Raw genomic sequence first — 22,343 nt, forward strand, 5'->3', positions numbered from 1 at the left:
CCTTAACATTGTTCCCCACTAAGGGCGTCGCCCTTTTAAGAGGCGTCGCCCCTTTAAGACTCGTTCCCACTAATCAGGCGTCGCCCCTTTAAGAGGCGTCGCCGCTTTAAGGCGCGGGCCCCACCCCCCCCACCACGGGCTCTTAAAGTTCCCGCGCGCGCCCCCGGAAGCGCCGTTTTCCCGCCATGTTTTCCCGCCGCGCCGTCGCCCGCGCGGTCGCGCTCGCGCGCTCTGTCGCGACAGGAGCCGCCGACCGGAAGTTGCTGCTCAGACAGGTGGGGGGGGCGGGGCCCGGACGCCTGGGTCCCTCATATTGGGTGGGGGGGGGGGTCACCCGGACGCCTGGGTTCGCTATGGGGGGGGGGGGGGGGGCGGGGAGAATGGGGACCCAGGCGTCCGGGCGCAGCTTTTCGAGCCCGCGTCCTGCACGTACACCTACGTCATCGCCGACGCGCGGTCACGTGACGCCGTGGTGATCGACCCCGTCCTGGAGACGGCGCCGCGAGACCTGAGGCTGCTGCGCGAGCTGCGGCTGCGCGTGCGCTGGGCAGGTGCCTTGGGGAACTCCTGGGTCCCTCCCGAACTCCTGGGTCCCTCCCGAACTCCTGGGTCCCCTCCCGAACTCCTGGGTCCCTCCCGAACTCCTGGGTCCCTCCCGAACTCCTGGGTCCCTCCCGAACTCCTGGGTCCTCTCCCGAACTCCTGGGTCCCTCCCGAACTCCTGGGTCCCCTCCCGAACTCCTGGGTCCCCTCCCGAACGCCTGGGTCCCCTGAACTCCCATGTTCCCACAACCCCAAAATCCCAACCGGGAGCCTCGAACCGGCCGTTTCCCCCCCATTTGCCTCGGTGCAACATCACTTCCGGTCCCCCAGGCGCCTCGGTGCCACCTCTAAACCTCCCCCCCTCTGCCCCCGCGACCCCGAACTTTGGTTCCGCCCGGAACTTTCGTTCTTCCCCGAACTCCTGGGTCCCTCCCCGAACTCCTGGGTCCCTTCCCGGACTCCTGGGTCCATTGGGGCACTCCTGGGTCCCTCAGTGAACACGCACGTGCACGCGGATCACGTGACGGGCTCGGGCTCGCTCCGATTGGCTCTCTCCTGCCCAACGGCCATTTCCGGCGCCAGCGGCGCCCGCGCGGACCGGCTGCTGGGGGAGGGGGACGAGCTGCGATTCGGCGCCTTCGTGAGTGGGGGCGGGGCCAGCGGGGGGGGGCGGGGCCTCGGGGGGGGGCGGGGCCAACGGGGGAGAGGCTTTGGGGGGCCACGGGGGGGAGGGGCCTTCGTGAGTGGGGCGGGGGCGGGGCTTCGGGAGGGGGGAGGGGCCCATGGGGGAGGGGCCAACGGGGGGGAGGGGGCAAAGAGGGAGTGGCTTCAGTCGGGGGGCAAAGGGGAGGGGCCAAAGGGGGAGTGGCTTCGAGAGGGGGGGAGGGGCTGAAGGGGAGTGGCTTGGGGAGGGGTCAAAGGGGGAGTGGCTTTGGGGGGAGGGGCTTTGGGACTGGGGGAGGGGTTTGGGGCAAAGGGGGAGGGGCTTCTGGGGGGAGGGGCCTCATGTGGGGAAGGGGGCTATTGGAGGTGGATTAGGGGCCAATGGGGTCCCTTTTGGGGCACTCCTGGGTCCCCTGGGGCACTCCTGGGTCCATTTTGGGGGTTCTGGGGGCACACCTGGGTCCCCTGGGGCACTCCTGGGTCCCCTGGGGCACTCCTGGGTACCTTTTGGGGCACTCCTGGGTCCCCTGGGGCACTCCTGGGTCCCTTTTGGGGCACTCCTGGGTCCCAAGGGGCACTCCTGGGTCCAGGCCCTGCACGTGCGCCCCACCCCCGGCCACACCCCCGGCTGCATCACCCTCGTTCTGGACGACCAATCAGCGGCTTTCACGGGGGACGCGCTGCTGATCCGCGGCTGCGGACGGACGGACTTCCAGCAGGGTGGGTTCATACTGGGTTAAACTGGTTTATACTGGTTTATACTGGGAGGGACTGGGATGGCACTGGGAGGGTCATTGGGAGTCACTGGGATGGACTGGGAGGCACTGGGAGGTCAATGGGAGGGACTGGGATGGGAACCATCCGGGCGGAACCAAAGTTCGGGGTCGCGGGGGCAGAGGGGGGGAGGTTTAGAGGTGGCACCGAGGCGCCTGGGGGACCGGAAGTGATGTTGCACCGAGGCAAATGGGGGGAAAACGGCCGGTTCGAGGCTCCCAGTTGGGATTTGGGGGTTGAGGGGACATGGGGGGAACTGGAATGTACTGGGGGGTCACTGGGATGGACTGGGAGGAGATTGGAATGTACTGGGGGGTCACTGGGATGGACTGGGAGGAGATTGGAATGGACTGGGGGGTCACTGGGATGAACTGGGATGAACTGGGTGGAGATTGGAATGTACTGGGATGAACTGGGATGAACTGGGATGGACTGGGAGGAGATTGGAATGTACTGGGGGGGTCACTGGGATGAACTGGGATGGACTGGGAGGAGATTGGAATGTACTGGGGGGTCACTGGGATGAACTGGGAGGAGACTGGGATGAACTGGGATGGACTGGGAGGAGATTGGAATGAACTGGGGGGTCACTGGGATGAACTGGGAGGAGATTGGAATGTACTGGGATGAACTGGGATGGACTGGGATGGACTGGGAGGAGATTGGAATGTACTGGGGGGTCACTGGGATGAACTGGGATGAACTGGGAGGAGATTGGAATGTACTGGGGGGTCACTGGGATGAACTGGGATGAACTGGGAGGAGATTGGAATGTACTGGGGGGTCACTGGGATGGACTGGGAGGAGATTGGAATGTACTGGGGGGCCACTGGGATGAACTGGGATGGACTGGGAGGAGATTGGAATGTACTGGGATGAACTGGGATGAACTGGGATGGACTGGGAGGAGATTGGAATGTACTGGGGGGTCACTGGGATGAACTGGGATGGACTGGGAGGAGATTGGAGTGTACTGGGGGGTCACTGGGATGAACTGGGATGGACTGGGAGGAGATTGGAATGTACTGGGGGGTCACTGGGATGGACTGGGATGGACTGGGAGGAGATTGGAATGTACTGGGGGGTCACTGGGATGAACTGGGATGGACTGGGAGGAGATTGGAATGTACTGGGGGGTCACTGGGATAAACTGGGATGGACTGGGAGGAGATTGGAATGAACTGGGGGGTCACTGGGATGAACTGGGAGAAGCAATGGGAGTCACTGGGATGAACTGGGAAGGTTCCGAGTGACACTGGGAGCACTGGGAGGTGCCTCTAAGTGCTACTGGGGGGAACTGGGAGGGACTGGGATGGACTGGGGGTCACTGGGATGAACTGGGGAGCTCTGGTGACACTTGGTTCACTGTAGGGGGCTGAATAGAACGGTGGTTGCCATGGTGACCGGTCGCCATAGCAACGGCTGTTCCGTGCTGCCCCCCGCGCCGCTGGGCTCACCGGGGAGGGGAATGGAATAGCGGTTGCCATGGTGACCGGTCGCCATGGCGGCGGCTGTTCCGCGCTGCCCCCCGCGCCGCTGGGTTCACCGGGGAGGGGACTGGAATAGGCGTTGCCATGGTGACCGGTCGCCATAGCGGCGGCTGTTCCGCGCTGCCCCCCGCGCCGCTGGGTTCACCGGGGAGGGGAATGGAATAGCGGTTGCCATGGTGACCGGTCGCCATGGCGGCGGCTGTTCCGTGCTGCCCCCCCCGGCACCATTCTGTTTACTGGGATGAACTGGGGTGAACTGGGGTGAACTGGGGTGAACTGGGACGAACTGGTGCTCTCTCCCGCCCCCTGCAGGCTGCCCCCGCACCCTGTACCGCTCCATCCATGAGCAAATCTTCACTTTGCCCGAATCCTGCACCATTTACCCCGGACACGACTATTGCGGTGGGGACCCAGGAGTGCCCCAGGGACCCAGGAGTTCGGGAGGAGGGACCCAGGAGTTCGGGAGGAGGGATTTGGGGGTTATTGGGGGGATGGGGAGGGACCCAGGAGTTCGGGAGGAGGGACCCAGGAGTTCGGGGGGGGGGGGACCCAGGAGTTCGGGGTGGGGGGGTTTGGGGGTTATTGGGGGGATGGGGAGGGACCCAGGAGTTCGGGAGGGGGGACCCAGGAGTTCGGGGTGGGGGGGTTTGGGGGTTATTGGGGGAATGGGGAGGGACCCAGGAGTTCGGGGGGGACCCAGGAGTTCGGGGGAGCAGATTTGGGGGTTTTGGGGTTATGGGGGGACATGGGGGGGTCAGTTGGGGGTCGGGGGGGTCGGGGGGTCCTGACCCCTCCCCCGCAGGTCACACGGTGTCCACGGTGGGGGAGGAGAAGCGGCTGAACCCCCGTTTGACGCTGAGTCTGGACGAGTTCGTGACCGTGATGGACGGGCTGGGGCTGCCCCGGCCCCGCCTCATGGGTGCGCAGGACGCCTGGGTCCCTCCCGGATGCCTGGGTCCCCTCCCGAACTCCTGGGTCCCCCCTGGACGCCTGGGTCCCTTCCGAACTCCTGGGTCCCCTATTTGCGTCCCCTCCCGAACGCCTGGGTCCCCCCCGAACTCCTGGGTCCCTTATTTGGGTCCCCTCCCGGACGCCTGGGTCCCTCCCCGAACTCCTGGGTCCTCCCCTATAATCCCTTTCCCGAACTCCTGGGTCCCCTCTAACCCCGCCCCTTCCCCTCCCCCAGATGTCGCCGTTCCCGCCAATCTCCGCTGCGGGATCCAGGATGACGCCGCTTAGCCCCGCCCACAGACGCTGGACACGCCCCCTCCCGCACTCCTGGGTCCCTCCCGCACTCCTGGGTCCCCTCCCGAACTCCTGGGTCCCTCCCTTGAAATTCAATAAACGATCGGGATGAACAAAACCCAACCGGGAGCCCCAAACTGCTCGTTTCCCCCCCATGTGCCTCGGTGCAACATCACTTCCGGTCCCCCCGGGCGCCTCGGTGCCACCTCTAAACCTCCCCCTCCCTGCCCCCGTGACCCCGAACTTTGGTTCCGCGCCCAACTTTTTGGTTCCGCCCCGAACTCCTGGGTCCCTCGGAGCCATGGGGGGCAATGGGGCTGCCAAATAGTGAGCTATAGGGGGCAATGGGGCTGCCAGATAGTGAGCCTTGGGGGGCAATGGGGCTGCCAAATAGTGAGCCTTGGGGGGCTATGGGGCTGCCAAATAGTGAGCTATAGGGGGCAATGGGGCTGCCAGATAGTGGCACCCCATTGCCCCGCCCCTCCCTCCCCATTGGCTGCTCCCCCGCATCTCATTACCCCCTCCTCTCTCCCATTGGTTGAGCTCTTGCATCTCATTAACATACATTATCCCTGTCCTCCTCTCTTCCCATTGGCCGTTTCCTTGCATATCATTACCATCCCTCATCCCCCCCCCCGCTCTCTCCCATTGGCCGCTCCCCTGCATTTCATTACCCCCCCTCCTCTCTCCCCATTGGCTGCTCCCCCGCATCTCATTAACATTCATTATCCCCAGCCTCCTCTCTCCCCATTGGCCGCTCCCCCACATCTCATTACCCCCCCTCCTCTCTCCCATTGGTTGAACCCCCGCATCTCATTACCCCCCCTCCTCTCTCCCATTGGTTGAACCCCCGCATCTCATTAACATACATTATCCTCAGCCTCCTCTCTCCCCATTGGCCGCTGCCCCGCATCTCATTACCATCCCTCATTCCCCCCCCACCTCCCCATTGGCCCCTCCCCCGCATCTCATTACCCCCCTCCTCTCTTCCCATTGGCCGCTCCCCCGCATCTCATTACCATCCCTCATCCCCCCCCCCCATCTCCCATTTGCTGCTCCCCCTCTCATTACCGCCCCCCCTCTCCCCATTGGCTGCTCCCCTGCATCTCATTACCCCCCCTCCTCTCTCCCCATTGGCCGCTCCCCCACATCCCATTACCCCCCTTCCTCTCTCCCGTTGGTTGAGCCCCCACATCCCCTCGCCCCGCCCCTCCCTCCCCATTGGCCGCTCCCCCGCATCTCATTACCCCCCCCCCCGCTCTCTCCCGTTGGTTGAGCCCCCGCACCCCCTCGCCCCGCCCCTCGCTCCCCATTGGCCGCTCCCTTGCATCTCATTATCCTCGGGGATCAGGTGCAGCGGCCGCTCGCAGCCGCCATGGAGCCCCCCCCGCCCCCCCCGCTGCTGCTGCTGCTGCTCTGGGCGACCGCGCTGGGTGAGACCCCCCCCAAAACACCCCCCGACCCCCCCGCCCATCCCCCACCCCCCCCACCCCCCCCGGCCCCAAAAAACCCCGACCCCGCCCCCCCCATCCCCCCCAAAACGGCCCCGACCCCCCCCCCACACCCATCCCCCACCCCCCCGGACCCGCAGCCCCCACCCCCCACCCCCCCCCGCCCCAAAATGGGCCCAAAACCCCTGAAATTGACCCCAAATTGTCCCCAAATTGGGCCCGAAAGCCCTTAAATTGGGACCAAAACCCCCCAGACTGGCCCCAAAATGCCCCAAATTGGGACCAAAACCCCTTAAATTGGGCCCAAAATCCCTTAAATTGGGCTCAAAATGCCCCAAATTGGGACCAAAACCCTTTAAATTGTCCCCAAAACCCTTAAATTGTCCCCAAATTGGGCCCAAAACCCCTTAAATTGGGCCCAAAACCCCCCAGACTGGCCCCAAAATGCCCCAAATTGGCCCCAAAATGCCCCAAATTGGCCCCAAAATGCCCCAAATTGGGACCAAAACCCCTTAAATTGGGCCCAAAATCCCTTAAATTGGGTCCAAAATCCCTTAAATTGGGCTCAAAATGCCCCAAATTGGGACCAAAACCCTTTAAATTGTCCCCCACCCCCTTAAATTGTCCCCAAATTGTCCCCAAACCCCCTTAAATTGTCCCCAAACCCCTTAAATTGTCCCCAAATTGGGCCCAAAACCCCTTAAATTGTCCCAAAAACCCCTTAAATTGGGACCAAAATCCCTTAAATGGGCACAAAATGCCCCAAATTGGACCCAAAACCCCTTAAATTGGGCCCAAAATCCCCCAAATTGGACCCAAAACCCCTTAAATTGGGCCCAAAATCCCCCAAATTGGACCCAAAACCCCTTAAATTGGGCCCAAAACCCCTTAATTTGGGCCCAAAATGCCCCAAATTGGGCTCAAAATCCCCCAAATTTGGCCCAAAACCCCTTAAATTGGGCCCCAAAATGCCCCCAAATTGTCCCCAAAGCCCTTAAATTGACCCCAAATTATCCCAAATTGTCCCCAAAACCCCTTAAATTGGCCCCAAATTGTCCCGATACCCCTTAAATTGTCCCTGAAACCCTTAAATTGTCCCCAATTGGGCCCAAAATCCCTTAAATTGGCCCCAAATTGTCCCCAAATTGTCCCCAAACCCCTTAAATTGTCCCCAAAATCCCTTTAAATTGTCCCCAAACCCCCTTAAATTGTCCCCAAACCCCCCTTAGTTTGTCCCCATCACCTTCAACCCCCCCCCCCATTGTCCCCCCCCCATGTCCCCACGTGTGTCCCCTCCCCCCACCCCCCCCCCATCCCGGACGCCTGGGTCCCTGGGGCACTCCTGGGTCCCTGGGGCACTCCTGGGTCCCCCCGGACGCCTGGGTCCCCTCCAGGGTGCCAGGCAGCGCCGGCCCGTCCCCCCCCCGGCGTGGGTGGCACAGAAAGGGCCATTGTGGACCCAGGCGTCCGGGAGGGGACCCAGGCGTCCGGGCGCCTGCCACCCATCCCCCCCCCCCCCCAGCACCCATTCAGGAGGGGACCCAGGCGTCCGAGTGGGGGGGGGGGGAATGATGGCGGGAACAATGTGTCACTTGTCCCCGTGTCACCTCCGTGGGCAGCACCCGGACGCCTGGGTCCCTCCCGGACGCCTGGGTCCCCTATTTGGGTCCCTCCCGGACGCCTGGGTCCCCCCCGGACGCCTGGGTCCCCTATTTGGGTCCCTCCCGGACGCCTGGGTCCCTCCCGGATGCCTGGGTCCCCTATTTGGGTCCCTCCCGGACGCCTGGGTCCCCTCCCGGACGCCTGGGTCCCTCCCGAATGCCTGGGTCCCCTATTTGGGTCCCCTCCCGGACGCCTGGGTCCCTCCTGGACGCCTGGGTCCCTCCCGGACGCCTGGGTCCCCTATTTGGGTCCCCTCCCGAACGCCTGGGTCCCCCCCGAACGCCTGGGTTCCCTCCCGGACGCCTGGGTCCCCGGGTGACCTTGTGTTGGTGACCTTGGCCGTGACGGTGACCCTGGGCGGGGGGGGAGGGGCGGATTGTGCTGACACAGCGAAAACGCGATGTCACCCCCCCCCCCCCCCCGGTGTCACCCCCCTCGTGTCACCCCCCCCTCGCTTGGGGACAACCCGGTGTCGTCACGGCAACCGGAGGTGATGCTGTGGGCACCAATGAGGCCGAGGGGGGACCCAGGCGTCCGGGAGGGACCCAGGAGTGCCCCAGGGACCCAGGCGTTCGGGAGGGACCCAGGAGTTCTGGAGGGACCCAGGAGTTTGGGGGGGACCCAGGAGTTTGGGGGGGACCCAGGAATGCCCCAAGGGACCCAGGAGTACCCCAGGGACCCAGGCATTCGGGAGGGACCCAGGAGTTCTGAGGGACCCAGGAGTTCGGGAGGGACCCAGGAGTGCCCCAAAGGACCCAGGAGTACCCCAGGGACCCAGGCGTCTGGGAGGGACCCAGGCGTTCGGGAGGGACCCAGGAGTTCTGAGGGACCCAGGAGTCCTGGGAGGGACCCAGGAGTGCCCCAAAGGACCCAGGAGTTCGGGAGGGACCCAGGCATTCGGGGGGGACCCAGGAGTTCGGGAGGGACCCAGGCGTTCGGGGGGGACCCAGGCGTCCGGGGCCGTGACATCATCTCTGCCCCAGGCTGGTGTCACCGTGGTTGGGGGGTGTCCCTGTGCTGCCACCAGCCCGGTGTCCCCAGTCTCCCCTGTCCCCATGTCCCCACTGTCCCCCATTATCCCCATGTCCCCCTGTCCCTTTGTCCCCCCATTGCCCTCAATGTCCCCATGTCCCCATATCCCCCCATGTGTCCCCATTGTCCCCAATGTCCCCATGTGCCCCCATTGTCCCCAATGTCCCCATGTGTCCCCATTGTCCCCATGGTCCCCTATATCCCTGTTGCCCCAATGGTCCCCAGTGTCCCCAGTGTCCCCATTGTCCCCCATGTCCCCCCATATCCCCCCGTATCCCCCCATTGTCCCCAATGTCCCCATATCCCCCAATGTCCCCATGTGTCCCCATGTGTCCCCATTGTCCCCTATATCCCTATTGCCCCCATTGTCCCCAACGTCCCCAATGCTCCCAGTGTCCCCATTGTCCCCTATATCCCCATTACCCCCAATGGCCCCATTACCCCCATTGTCCCCATGATGTCCCCATGATGTCCCCATGATGTCCCCATTGCCCCCAATGTCCCCATCGCCCCCATTGCCCCCATTGTCCCCAATGTCCCCAATGTCCCCATCGCCCCCATTGTCCCCATCGCCCCCATTGCCCCCATTGCCCCCATTACCCCCATTGTTCCCAATGTCCCCAATGTCCCCATCGCCCCCAATGTCCCCATTGTCCCCATCGCCCCCGTTGCCCCCATCGCCCCCATTGCCCCCATCGCCCCCATCGTCCCCATCGCCCCCATCGCCCCCATTGCCCCCATCGCCCCCATTGTCCCCATTGTCCCCATGTCCAGGCGGGGCGCAGGAGCTGGTTGCCGACAATGTCACCGTCCTGGAGGGGGACGCGGCCGAGCTGACGTGTCACCTGCACGGCTACGACGGCTCCATCGTCGTCATCCAGAACCCGGCGCGGCAGACGCTGTTCTTCAACGGCACCCGCGGTGAGGGACAATGGGGACATGGGGACAACGGGGACAACGGGGACAACGGGGGCGATGGGGGTGATGGGGACATTGGGGACAATGGGGACATGGGGGTCAATGGGGGCAATGGGGACATTGGGGACACTGGGGGGACAATGGGACTGGGGGACATAGGGGCACATGGGGGGACATGGGGACACATGGGGACAGGGGGACACATGGGGGCAATGGGGGCAATGGGGGCAATGGGGGCAATGGGGGCAATGGGGACATTGGGGACATTGGGGGCGATGGGGGTGATGGGGACATTGGAACATGTGTTGATGACGTCACTGTGTTGATGACGTCACTGTGTTGATGATGTCACTGTGTTGATGACGTCACTGTGTTGATGACGTCACTGTGTCGGTGATGTCACTGTGTTGGTGATGTCACTGTGTCGATGACGTCACTGTGTTGGTGATGTCACTGTGTTGGTGACGTCACTGTGTCGATGACGTCACTGTGTCGGTGATGTCACTGTGTTGGTGATGTCACTGTGTTGGTGACGTCACTGTGTTGGTGACGTCACTGTGTCGATGACGTCACTGTGTCGGTGATGTCACTGTGTTGGTGATGTCACTGTGTTGGTGACGTCACTGTGTTGGTGACGTCACTGTGTCGATGACGTCACTGTGTCGGTGATGTCACTGTGTTGGTGATGTCACTGTGTCGGTGACGTCACTGTGTCGATGACGTCACTGTGTCAGTGATGTCACTGTGTTGGTGATGTCACTGTGTTGGTGACGTCACTGTGTCGATGGCGTCACTGTGTTGGTGATGTCACTGTGTTGGTGATGTCACTGTGTCGGTGACGTCACTGTGTCGGTGACGTCACTGTGTCAGTGATGTCACTGTGTCGGTGATGTCACTGTGTTGGTGATGTCACTGTGTTGGTGACGTCACTGTGTCGATGATGCGCTATGATGTTGATGTCACTATGGTGTTGATGATGTTGTCCCTATGTCACTGTGTCCATGATGCTCTATGCTGTTGATGATGTTGATGATGATGTCACGATGACATCACGGTGATGTCACAGCCCCGAAGGCCGAGCGGCTCCAGCTGCTGCAGTTCAGCCGCTGTCCCTATGATGTTGATGATGCTCCATGTTGATGCTGTTGATGCTGTTGATGATGATGATGTTGATGTTGATGCTGTTGACGATGTTGATGATGTTGATGATGATGATGCTGTTGATGCTGTTGATGCTGTTGATGCTGTTGATGCTGTTGATGATGCTCTATGTTGATGACATTGATGATGATGATGATGTTGATGATGTTGATGCTGTTGATGATGATGATGCTCTATGTTGATGACATTGATGATGATGATGCTGTTGATGCTGTTGATGCTGTTGATGATGATGATGATGCTCTATGTTGATGACATTGATGACGTTGATGACGTTATTGACGTTGATGATGTTGATGATGCTCTATGTTGATGACATTGATGATGTTGATGACGTTGATGATGTTGATGATGTTGATGATGATGATGTCATGATGACGTCACTCTGACGTCACAGCTCTCAAGGACGAGCGGTTCCAGCTGCTGGAGTTGAGCTGCTGTTGATGGTGTTGATGATGCTCTATGATGTTGATGATGTTGATGATGATGTTGATGATGATGACGTCACTGATGACATCATGATGACGTCACAGCGCTGAAGGACGAGCGGTTCCAGCTGCCCGAGTTCAGCCGCTGTCCCTGTCCCTGTGATGTTGATGATGCTCTATGATGTCAATGATGTTGTTGATGATGTTCTATGTCAATGACGTCACTGATGATGTAATGATGACGTCACAGCTCTCAAGGACGAGCGGTTCCAGCTGCTGGAGTTCAGCCGGCGCCGCCTGCGGGTCGGGCTCAGCCCCGCGCGCCTGGAGGACGACGGGGGGTACAGCTGCCAAATCTACGGGGAGCACCCGCGGACACACAGCGGGGCCCTCACCGTGCTGGGTGAGATGGGGACATGGGGACAGTGGGGGCGATGGGGACATTGGGGGCAATGGGGGCGATGGGGACATTGGGGGCGATGGGGACATTGGGGGCAATGGGGACATTGGGGGCAATGGGGGCGATGGGGACATTGGGGGCGATGGGGACATTGGGGGCAATGGGGACATTGGGGACATTGGGGGCGATGGGGACATTGGGGGCATTGGGGTCAATGGGGACAGTGGGGGGACAATGGGGGCAATGGGGACATTGGGGGTGATGGGGGCAATGGGGACATTGGGGACATGGGGGGCGATGGGGACATTGGGGGTGATGGGGGCGATGGGGACATTGGGGCTCATGGGGACATTGGGGTCAATGGGGACAATGGGGGCAATGGGGACATTGGGGACAATGGGGACAATGGGGACATTGAGGGTGATGGGGATATTGGGGACAATGGGGACATTGGGGGGACAATGGGGGCAATGGGGACATTGGGGACATTGAGGGCGATGGGTCGATGGGGACAATGGGGGCCATGGGGACACAGAACACTGGGGACATTGGGGACATCACAGGACACTTGGGGACACTTGGGGACATTTGGGGACATTGGGGAAATGTGGGGGCATCACAGGACATTGGGGTCACTTGGGGACATCACAGGACACCTGGGGACACTTGGGGACATTTGGGACACTTGGGGACACTGGAGACACATGGGGACATTGGGGACATCACAGGACACCTGAGGACAATGGGGACATTGGGGACACATGGGGGACATCACAGGACATTGGGGTCACTTGGGGACACGTGCGGACATTGGTGACACTGATGACACAGGGATGTGGTGGCACTTCCTGCTGGTGTCACCCACAGGACACCCAAACCGGTCCGGTGTCATTGCTGGGGACACTGGGGACACCTGGGGTCACATTGGGGACACTGGGGAGCCCACGGGAGGATGTGGGGACACCGGGGACATTGGGGACACCGGGGTGTGGTGGCACTTCCTGCCACTGTCACCCACGGGCCACACGAACTGGATCGGTGGCATCGCTGGGGACACTTGGGGACACTGGGGTCACACTGGGGACATGTTGGGGACACTGGGGACACTGGGGTCACATTGTTGGGGACACCTGGGGACACTGGGGGGTCACATTGGGGACATGGGAGCGGCGGGGTCACACCCCCATTGTCCCCATGTCCCCATTGTCCCCATTACCCCCAATGTCCCCAATGTCCCCATCGCCCCCATTGTCCCCAATGTCCCCATTACCCCCAATGTCCCCATTGCCCCCAATGTCCCCATTGTCCCCATTACCCCCAATGTCCCCAATGTCCCCATTACCCCCAATGTCCCCAATGTCCCCATTACCCCCAATGTCCCCATTACCCATAATGTCCCCATGTCCCCAATGTCCCCATTACCCCCAATGCCCCCACTGTCCCCATTGTCCCCACTGTCCCCATTGTCCCCATTGTCCCCATTGCCCCCATTGTCCCCATTGCCCCCCATGTCCCCAATGTCCCCATTGCCCCCAATGTCCCCATTCCCCCCATTACCCCCATATCCCCCCATTGTCCCCATTGCCCCCATTGCCCCCAATGTCCCCATTGTCCCCAATGTCCCCAATGTCCCCATTGTCCCCATTGCCCCCAATGTCCCCATTCCCCCCATTACCCCCATATCCCCCCATTGTCCCCATTGTCCCCACTGACCCCGTCTCCCTCCCCACCCCCCAGTGCCGCCCGCCGAGCCGGAAGTGACGCAGGGGGGCGTGGCCGTGGCGGGGGCGGAGCTGGAGCTGCGCTGCCTCGTGCCCCGAGCGCGCCCCCCGGCGGCGCTGCGCTGGTACCGCGACCGCAGGGAGCTCAGCGGTAACCATGGCAACGGGGGCGGGGCCACGGGGGGCGGGGCCGGCGGGAGGGGCGGGGCTGCGCTGGTACCGCGACCGCAGGGAGCTCTGCGGTAACCGGGGCAACGGGGGCGGGGCCACGGGGGGCGGGGTCAGCGGGAGGGGCGGGGCTGCGCTGGTACCGCGACCGCAGGGAGCTCAGCGGTAACCATGACAACGGGGGCGGGGCCGGCGGGGGGCGGGGTCAGCGGGAGGGGCGGGGCTGCGCTGGTACCGCGACCGCAGGGAGCTCAGCGGTAACCGGGGCAACGGGGGCGGGGCCACGGGGGGCGGGGTCAGCGGGAGGGGCGGGGCTGCGCTGGTACCGCGACCGCAGGGAGCTCAGCGGTAACCGGGGCAACGGGGGCGGGGCCACGGGGGGCGGGGTCAGCGGGAGGGGCGGGGCTGCGCTGGTACCGCGACCGCAGGGAGCTCAGCGGTAACCATGACAACGGGGGCGGGGCCGGCGGGGGGCGGGGTCAGCGGGAGGGGCGGGGCTGCGCTGGTACCGCGACCGCAGGGAGCTCAGCGGTAACCGGGGCAACGGGGGCGGGGCCACGGGGGGCGGGGTCAGCGGGAGGGGCGGGGCTGCGCTGGTACCGCGACCGCAGGGAGCTCAGCGGTAACCGGGGCAACGGGGGCGGGGCCACGGGGGGCGGGGCCGGGGAGGGGCGGGGCTGCGCTGGTACCGCGACCGCAGGGAGCTCAGCGGTAACCATGACAACGGGGGCGGGGCCAGCGGGGTGGGCGGGGCCGGCGGGGCGGGGCCGGCGGGGGGCGGGGACAACAGGGGGGTGGGAGGGGACAATGGGGGCAATGGGGGATATGGGGACATTGGGGTAATGAGGACATGGGGACAGGGGGATATGGGGACATGGGGACAATGGGGTCAATGGGGATAATGGGGACAATGGGGACATTGGGGATAACGGGGGGATATGGGGTCATGGGGATAATGGGGACAGTGAGGGGTCAATGGGGACAATGGGGATAATGGGGGGATATGGGGACAATGGGGTCAATGGGGATGATGGGGACAGTGAGGGGGTCAATGGGGACAATGGGGATAATGGGGTCATTGGGGATAATGGGGGGAATTGGGGGATATGGGGACATTGGGGATAATGGGGACATTGGGGATGATGGGGACATGGGGACAATGGGGGGTGTGGGGGGGATATGGGGACATTGGGGATAATGGGGACATTGGGGATAATGGGGACATGGGGACAATGGGGGGTGTGGGGGGGATATGGGGACATTGGGGATAATGGGGACACTGGGGATAATGGGGACAATGGGGTCAATGGGGACAATGGGGGGATATGGGGTCAATGGGGATAATGGGGACATTGGGGATAATGGGGGGACATGGGGACAATGGGGTCAATGGGGATAATGGGGACAGTGAGGGGTCAATGGAGACATTGGGGACATTGGGGATAATGGGGGGATATGGGGACAGGGGGACATGGGGACAATGGGGTCAATGGGGATAATGGGGATATGGGGACATAGGGGTATGGGGACAGTGGAGTCAGTGGGGATAATGGAGACAGTGAGGGGTCAATGGGGACAATAAGGATAATGGGGACAATGGGGGGACAGGGGGACAATGGGGGGACAGGAGGACAATGGGGGACAGGGGGACGGGGGGGGTGGGGACATTGGGGATAATGGGGACAGGGGGACAATGGGGGGTGTGGGGGGGATATGGGGACAATGGGGATAATGGGGACACTGGGGATAATGGGGGGGATAATGGGAATATGGGGACAATGGGGACATTGGGGATAATGGGGGGATATGGGGGCAATGGGGATAATGGGGAGAATGGGGACATGGGGACAGTGAGGGGTCAATGGGGACAATGGCCATGGCCCCATATCCCCCCCACACCCCCCATTATCCCCATCACCCCCATTATCCCCACTGTCCCCATCGCCCCCAATGTCCCCATTGTCCCCATTGTCCCCATTGCCCCCATTGTCCCCATTGTCCCCATTGCCCCCATTGTCCCCATTGTCCCCATTGCCCCCATTGCCCCCAATGTCCCCATTGCCCCCATTGTCCCCATTGTCCCCATTGTCCCCATTGCCCCCAATGTCCCCAATGTCCCCATTGCCCCCATTGTCCCCATTGTCCCCATTGCCCCCAATGTCCCCATTGCCCCCAATGTCCCCATTGTCCCCAATGTCCCCAATGTCCCCATTGTCCCCATTGTCCCCATTGTCCCCATTGTCCCCATTGCCCCCAATGTCCCCATTGCCCCCATTGCCCCCATTGTCCCCATTGCCCCCATTGTCCCCATTGTCCCCATTGTCCCCATTGTCCCCATTGCCCCCATTGCCCCCATTGCCCCCATTGTCCCCATTGCCCCCATTGTCCCCATTGTCCCCATTGCCCCCATTGTCCCCATCGCCCCCATTGTCCCCATGTCCCCATCGCCCCCATCGCCCCCATTGTCCCCATGTCCCCATTCAGGCGTCCCCAGCCGGGAGCAGCGGGGGCTGGTGTTCCGGCAGCTGAACGTGCTGCGGCTGCGCGTGGAGCGCGGGGACCACGGGGCCACCGTCACCTGCGAGGTGACACATCCCGCCCTGCGGGGACAGCGGCGCCGGGCGCAGCTCACGCTGGACGTGCAGTGTGAGTGATGGGGGCAATGGGGGGACTGGGGGGGACTGGGAGGGGCTGGGAGGGACTGGGGGGTCAATGGGATGGACTGGAAGTGACTGAGAGGGACTGGGAGGGACTGGGATGGGACTGGGTGGGAGTGGGAGGTCAATGGGATGGACTGGGAGGTCAATGGGAAACACTGGGGGATCAATGGGATGGACTGGGAGGTCAATGGAGGGACTGGGAGGGACTGGGATGGGACTGGGAAGGGCTGGGAGGGAACTGGGAGGGACTGGGGGGTCAATGGGAGGGACTGGGAGGGACTGGGAGGTCAATGGGAGGGACTGGGAGGGACTGGGAGGTCAATGGGAGGGACTGGGAGGGACTGGGAGGTCAATGGGAGGGACTGGGATGGACTTGGAGGGACTGGGAGGGACTGGGGAGTCAATGGGATGGACTGGGAGGGACTGGGGAGTCAATGGGATGGACTGGGAGGTCAATGGGAGGGACTGGGAGGTCAATGGAGGGACTGGAAGTCAATGGGAGATCAATGGGATGGACTGGAAGAGACTGAGAAGTCAATGGGAAAGACTGGGAGGTCAATGGGAGACACTGGGAGGTCAATGGGATGGACTGAGATGGGAATGGGAGGTCAATGGGAGCAACTGGGAGGGTTGGGAGTTCAATGGGGGGGACTGGGAGGGACTGGGAGGTCAATGGGAGCAACTGGAAGTCAATGGGATGGACTGGGATGGGACTGGGAGGGACTGGGAGGTCAATGGGAGCAACTGGAAGTCAATGGGATGGACTGGGATGGGACTGGGGAGGGGACTGGGAGGTCAATGGGAGGTCAATGGGAGAGCCTGGGAGGTCAATGGGATGGACTGGAAGTCAATGGGAGGTCAATGGGATGGACTGGGATGGGACTGGAAGGGACTGGGAGGTCAATGGGATGGACTGGGAGGTCAATGCGGGGAACTGGGAGGTCAATGGGAGGGACTGGGGAGTCAATGGGATGGACTGGAAGTCGATGGGATGGACTGGGATGAGACTGGGAGGTCAATGGGGGGAACTGGGAGGGACTGGGAGGTCAATGGGATGGACTGGGAGGTCAATGGGAGGGACTGGGGGGTCAATGGGAGGGACTGGGGGGTCAATGGGATGGACTGGAAGAGACTGAGAAGTTAATGGGGGAGACTGGGAGGTCAGTGGGATGGACTGGAAGTCAATGGGGGGTCAATGGGATGAACTGGAAGTGACTGGGAGGTCAATGGGAGAGACTGGGGGGTCAATGGGATGGACTGGGAGGGACTGGGAGGTCAATGGGAGGAACTGGAAGAGACTGGGAGGTCAATGGGAGAGAATGGGAGGGACTGGGAGAGACTGGGCTGGGACTGGGAGGTCATTGGGGTGGACTGGAAGTCAATGGGAGTGACTGGGAGGTCAATGGGAGAGACTGGAAGTAACTGGGAAGTCAATGGGAGGGACTGGGAGGTCAATGGGATGGACTGGAAGTCAATGGGAAGTCAATGGGAAAGACTGGGAGGTCAATGGGAGACACTGGGAGGTCAATGGGATGGACTGGAAGGGACTGGGAGGTCAATGGGATGGACTGGGAGGGACTGGGAGGTCAATGGGATGGACTGGGAGGTCAATGGGATGGACTGGAAGTCAATGGGATGGACTGGGAGGTCAATGGGATGGACTGGAAGAGACTGAGAAGTCAATGGGAAAGACTGGGAGGTCAATGGGGGAACTGGGATGGACTGGGATGAACTGGGATGGACTGGGGGTCCCTGGGGTCCCTGGGTGACCGTGTCCTGTCGTGTCCCCGTGTCCCCAGACCCCCCCAGCGTGCGCATCCAGGTGTCCCCGCGGGTGCTGCGCGAGGGGGACACGCTGGTGCTGAGCTGCAGCGTCACCGGGAACCCCCCGTGAGTGCCACCAACCCTTGGGGACATCGGGGACATCATGGGGACATCGGGGACATCATGGGGACATCAGGGGACATCATGGGGACACCCCTGGGGACATCATGGGGTGGGATGGGGACACAATGGGGACACAGGGGACATGCTGGTGCTGAGCTGCAGCGTCACCGGGAACCCCCCGTGAGTGCCACCAACCCTTGGGGACATTGGGGACATCATGGGGACATCAGGGGACATCATGGGGACACCCCTGGGGACATCATGGGGTGGGATGGGGGACAATGGGGACACAGGGGACACGCTGGGGCTGAGCTGCGGGGTCACCGGGAACCCCCCGTGAGTGCCACCAACCCTTGGGGACATTGGGGACACCCCTGTCACCCGCCATTGGGGGCATTGGGGACATCGTGGGGACACCCCTGGGGACACGTGGGGTGGGGCCAAGGGGGGTGGAGCTGAGTCTGGGTGGTGTCCCCATTGTCCCCAATGTCCCCATCGTCCCCATTGCTCCCAATGTCCCCATGTCCCCCCATTGTCCCCAATGTCCCCTGTGTCCCCATTGTCCCCATCGCCCCCATTGTCCCCATTACCCCCAATGTCCCCACTGACCCCATTGTCCCCATTGTCCCCACTGACCCAATATCCCCATTGTCTTCAATGTCCCCATTGTCCCCATTGTCCCCATTGACCCCAATGTCCCCATTGCCCCCATTGTCCCCATTGTCCCCATTGTCCCCATTGTCCCCATTGTCCCCAATGTCCCCATTTCCCCCAATGTCCCCAATGACCCCGTTGTCCCCATTGTCCCCACTGACCCAATATCCCCATTGTCTTCAATGTCCCCATTGTCCCCACTGTCCCCACTGATTCATTGTCCCCAATGTCCCCATTGTCCCCATTGTCCCCAATGTCCCCAATGTCCCCATTGTCCCCACTGTCCCCCTGTCCCCCTGACCCCGTGTCCCCGCCCCCCAGCCCCACGGAGGTGTCGTGGTCGCGCTCCAACGGGTCACTTCCTGTTCCGGGGCGGGCGGAGCAGCGGGCGGGGCCCTGGGGGGCGGAGCTTCGCGTCCCCGACCTGGGCCCGGGGGACAACGGCGACACCTACAGCTGCTCGGCCGCCAACGCGCTGGGACGCGGCAGCGCCAGCGTGGGCCTGCGCGTCCACGGTACCGCGACATCACAGTGTCACCTATTGTCACCTGTTGTCACCTATTGGCATCTATTGGCATCGTAGTGTCACCTACTGTCACCTACTGTCATCGTAGTGTCACCTACTGGCATCATAGTGTCACCTACTGTCATCTATTGTCATCGTATTGTCATCTATTGTCATCCTGTTGTCACCCACTGTCATCTATTGTCATCTATTGTCACCCACTGTCATCATATTGTCACCTACTGTCATCATATTGTCACCTACTGTCATCCACTGTCATCTATTGTCATCGTATTGTCACCTACTGTCACCTATTGTCACCTACTGTCACCTGCTGTCATCATAGTGTCACCCACTGTCACCTAATGGCATCGTAGTGTCATCTACTGTCACCTACTGTCATCTATTGTCATCGTCTTGTCATCTATTGTCATCGTCTTGTCACCTACTGTCATCTATTGTCACCTATTGGCATCATAGTGTCATCTGCTGTCACCTACTGTCATCTATTGTCATCATCTTGTCATCTGTTGATATCGCATTGTCACCCACTGTCACCTACTGTCATCATATTGTCACCCACTGTCACCTACTGTCATCTATTGGCATCTATTGGCATCTATTGTCATCGTATTGTCACCTATTGTCACCTACTGTCATCGTATTGTCACCTACTGTCATCATATTGTCACCTACAGTCACCCGCTGTAACCTACTGTCATCGTATTGTCATTGTATTGTCACCCACTGTCATCCTGTTGTCACCCATTGTCATCTATTGTCACCTACTGTCACCCATTGTCACCCCATTGTCACCTATTGTCACCGCAGCCCCACAAGCCCCACCCACCCCACCAGCCCCGCCCCCTCTGAGCCTCCAGCCCCGCCCACTCAGACCCCACCCCTCCACAGCCCCACCCACCCCCAGGCCACGCCCACACACGTGACCCCACCCACCCTGTGACCCCACCCCCGTTCCCCAGCGGTACGGGTGGTCTTGGCCACGCCCAGCCCCTGACCCCGCCCACCAACTGACCCCATGACTCCGCCCCCCCATGACCCCGCCCCCCGTGCCGCAGCAGCGGGGGCGGTGCTGGCCACGCCCACCCCCTGAAACCACCCTCCTGACCCCACCCACCCCGTGACCCCGCCCCCCCGTGACCCCGCCCCCCCGTGACCCGCCCCCGTGCCACAGTGGTGGGGAAGGTCCTGGCCCCGCCCACTCCCTGACCCCACCCACCAACTGACCCCGCCCCCCCTTGACCCCGCCCCCCGTGCCGCAGCGGCGGGGGCGGTGCTGGCCACGCCCCAGGCCACGCCCTTCGCCATCGTGGGCGGGGTCCTGGCGCTGCTGGTGTTCCTGCTGCTCTGCCTGCTGGGGGCGCTGCTCTGGTGCTCCGTGCGCCAGAAAGGTGGGCGGGCCGGGGGGGCGGGGCCAAGGGGGGCGGGGCCAATGAGGGGCGGGGCCAAGGGGGTGGCGCCTTCGGGGGGGCGGGGCTTCCAAATGGGCTGGGGCAGCGGGGAGTGGGCAAAGGGCAAAGGGTCAAGGGGAGGGGGCGGGGCCTCCAAAGGGGCGGGGGCTTCCAAATGGGCGGGGTGGGGGCAATGGGAGGGGGCAGGGCCAAGGGGGGAGGGGCCTCGTGGGGCTTTAAAGGAGTGGGGGGGAGGGGTGGAGCTTGGGGAGGGGGTGGAGCCTGGGAAGGGGTGGAGCTTGGGAAGGGGTGGAGCTTGCGAAGGGGTGGAGCTTGGGGAGGGGGAGGAGCTTGGGAAGGGGTGGAGCCTGGATGGGGTGGAGCTGGGGGCGGAGCTTGGGAGGGGGCGGAGCTTGCGAAAGTGGTGGAGCTTAGGAGGGAGTGTGGCTTGGCGAGGGGGCGGGGCTGTGCTAAGGGGCGGGGCTTGTTAGAAGCGGGAAGGGCTTGAATTAAGGGGGCGGGGCTTTAAGGAGGGGGCGGGGCTTGGATTGGGGAGCAGCCGGGATTTGGGGGCGGGGCCGGTGGGCTGTGGGCGGGGCCAGGAGGCTCGGGCGGCGCTGCGGGAAGGGGCGAGGCCCTGCGGGGGAGCCGCTCTCTGATTGGCCGCCGCAGGGTCGTACCTGACGCACGAGGCGAGCGGATTGGACGAGCCCGGGGAGGCGCGGGAGGCGTTTCTGGGGGGGGACGGCGGGAAACGGCGCGAGGAGTTCTTCATCTAGGACGGACGGACGGACGGACAGGGGACATGGGGACAATGGGGACAATGGGGGACAATGGGACAATGGGGGACAGAGGGACAATGGGGACAATGGGGGACAGGGGGACATTGGGGGACAATGGGACAATGGGGGACAGGGGGACAATGGGGGGATGGGGGGACAGACAGGGGGACACAGGGACGGGGGGACAATGGGGGGACAAGGGACACGGGACAGGAGGACGGACATGGGGACAATGGGGGACAATGGGGGGACCAAAAGTCTTGGGGACATGGGGGGATATGGGGACAAAAGGACATTGGGGCCAATGGGGGGACAACGGGGATAATGGGGGACAATGGGGGACAGGGGGACATGGGACAGGAGGACGGACATGGGGACATTGGGGGACATTGGGGACATGGGGACATGAAGACTTGGGGGCCATTGGGGCCAATGAGGGGACGTTGAGGGGACACTTGGGGACATTGTGGGGGGGACACGACGGGACGTGGGGCCAACGAGGGGCCAATGGAACAGCCAATAGGACATTGGGGACAATGGGGGGGGACACACGGACATTGGGGCCAATGGGGGGACATCACAGGATGGGGGGCGGGGAGGGTCCCGGACGCCTGGGTCCCCGGGGCGCTCCTGGGTCCCTGGGCACTCCTGGGTCCCCCGCAGCTCAAAGCCATGGGGGGGGGGAGGGGCGTCCACGTGTCCCCGCGCGTGGAGGGGGGGGAGGGAAGGGGGTGGGGGCGGGGCCGAAGGAGGGGGCGTGTCCCGGGGTGGCCCCGCCCCCTCGCCC

General features: G+C 62.6%; 3 protein-coding genes across 3 annotated transcripts in view; 2 read left to right on the forward strand and 1 right to left on the reverse strand.

The window, feature by feature from the left end:
• ATP4A (ATPase H+/K+ transporting subunit alpha) overlaps window positions 1–4,418 on the reverse strand; it is an 86,318-nt gene extending 81,900 nt beyond the window's left edge. Inside the window, exon 1 of the mRNA XM_082073815.1 lies at window positions 4,401–4,418. The gene's annotated coding sequence lies outside the window, so the exon portion shown is untranslated. The remainder of the gene's footprint in view (window positions 1–4,400) is intronic.
• On the forward strand, window positions 138–4,833 carry ETHE1 (ETHE1 persulfide dioxygenase). Its single transcript, XM_082073839.1, has 7 exons — window positions 138–275; window positions 407–551; window positions 1,038–1,183; window positions 1,797–1,926; window positions 3,783–3,872; window positions 4,273–4,389; window positions 4,657–4,833. Exons 1-7 carry the CDS (start codon window positions 186–188, stop codon window positions 4,707–4,709), a joined length of 771 nt encoding a protein of 256 aa, XP_081929965.1. The 5' UTR covers window positions 138–185; the 3' UTR covers window positions 4,710–4,833.
• Window positions 4,834–6,062: 1,229 nt separating this feature from the next.
• On the forward strand, window positions 6,063–21,576 carry CADM4 (cell adhesion molecule 4). Its single transcript, XM_082073837.1, has 9 exons — window positions 6,063–6,148; window positions 9,635–9,781; window positions 11,618–11,770; window positions 13,505–13,639; window positions 16,141–16,302; window positions 18,116–18,206; window positions 19,179–19,372; window positions 20,646–20,774; window positions 21,447–21,576. Exons 1-9 carry the CDS (start codon window positions 6,091–6,093, stop codon window positions 21,551–21,553), a joined length of 1,176 nt encoding a protein of 391 aa, XP_081929963.1. The 5' UTR covers window positions 6,063–6,090; the 3' UTR covers window positions 21,554–21,576.
• The last annotated feature ends 767 nt before the right edge of the window (window positions 21,577–22,343 follow it).

The sequence above is a fragment of the Streptopelia decaocto genome (genome assembly GCF_964273445.1).
Source record: "Streptopelia decaocto genome assembly, chromosome: 28".
Taxonomy (NCBI): Eukaryota; Metazoa; Chordata; class Aves; order Columbiformes; family Columbidae; genus Streptopelia; species Streptopelia decaocto.

What these genes read in the sequence shown, in the direction of transcription:
- CADM4 (XM_082073837.1), top strand. Translation starts at nt 6,091, where the DNA reads ATGGAGCCCCCCCCGCCCCCCCCGCTGCTGCTGCTGCTGCTCTGGGCG. An exon ending in GCTCTGGGCGACCGCGCTGG is followed by an intron (nt 6,149 to 9,634) that starts GTGAGACCCCCC and finishes CCCCATGTCCAG; the next exon opens with GCGGGGCGCAGGAGCTGGTT. An exon ending in CGTGGGCCTGCGCGTCCACG is followed by an intron (nt 19,373 to 20,645) that starts GTACCGCGACAT and finishes CCCGTGCCGCAG; the next exon opens with CGGCGGGGGCGGTGCTGGCC.
- ETHE1 (XM_082073839.1), top strand. Translation starts at nt 186, where the DNA reads ATGTTTTCCCGCCGCGCCGTCGCCCGCGCGGTCGCGCTCGCGCGCTCT. An exon ending in CCCCGGACACGACTATTGCG is followed by an intron (nt 3,873 to 4,272) that starts GTGGGGACCCAG and finishes CCTCCCCCGCAG; the next exon opens with GTCACACGGTGTCCACGGTG. An exon ending in GCCCCGGCCCCGCCTCATGG is followed by an intron (nt 4,390 to 4,656) that starts GTGCGCAGGACG and finishes CCCCTCCCCCAG; the next exon opens with ATGTCGCCGTTCCCGCCAAT.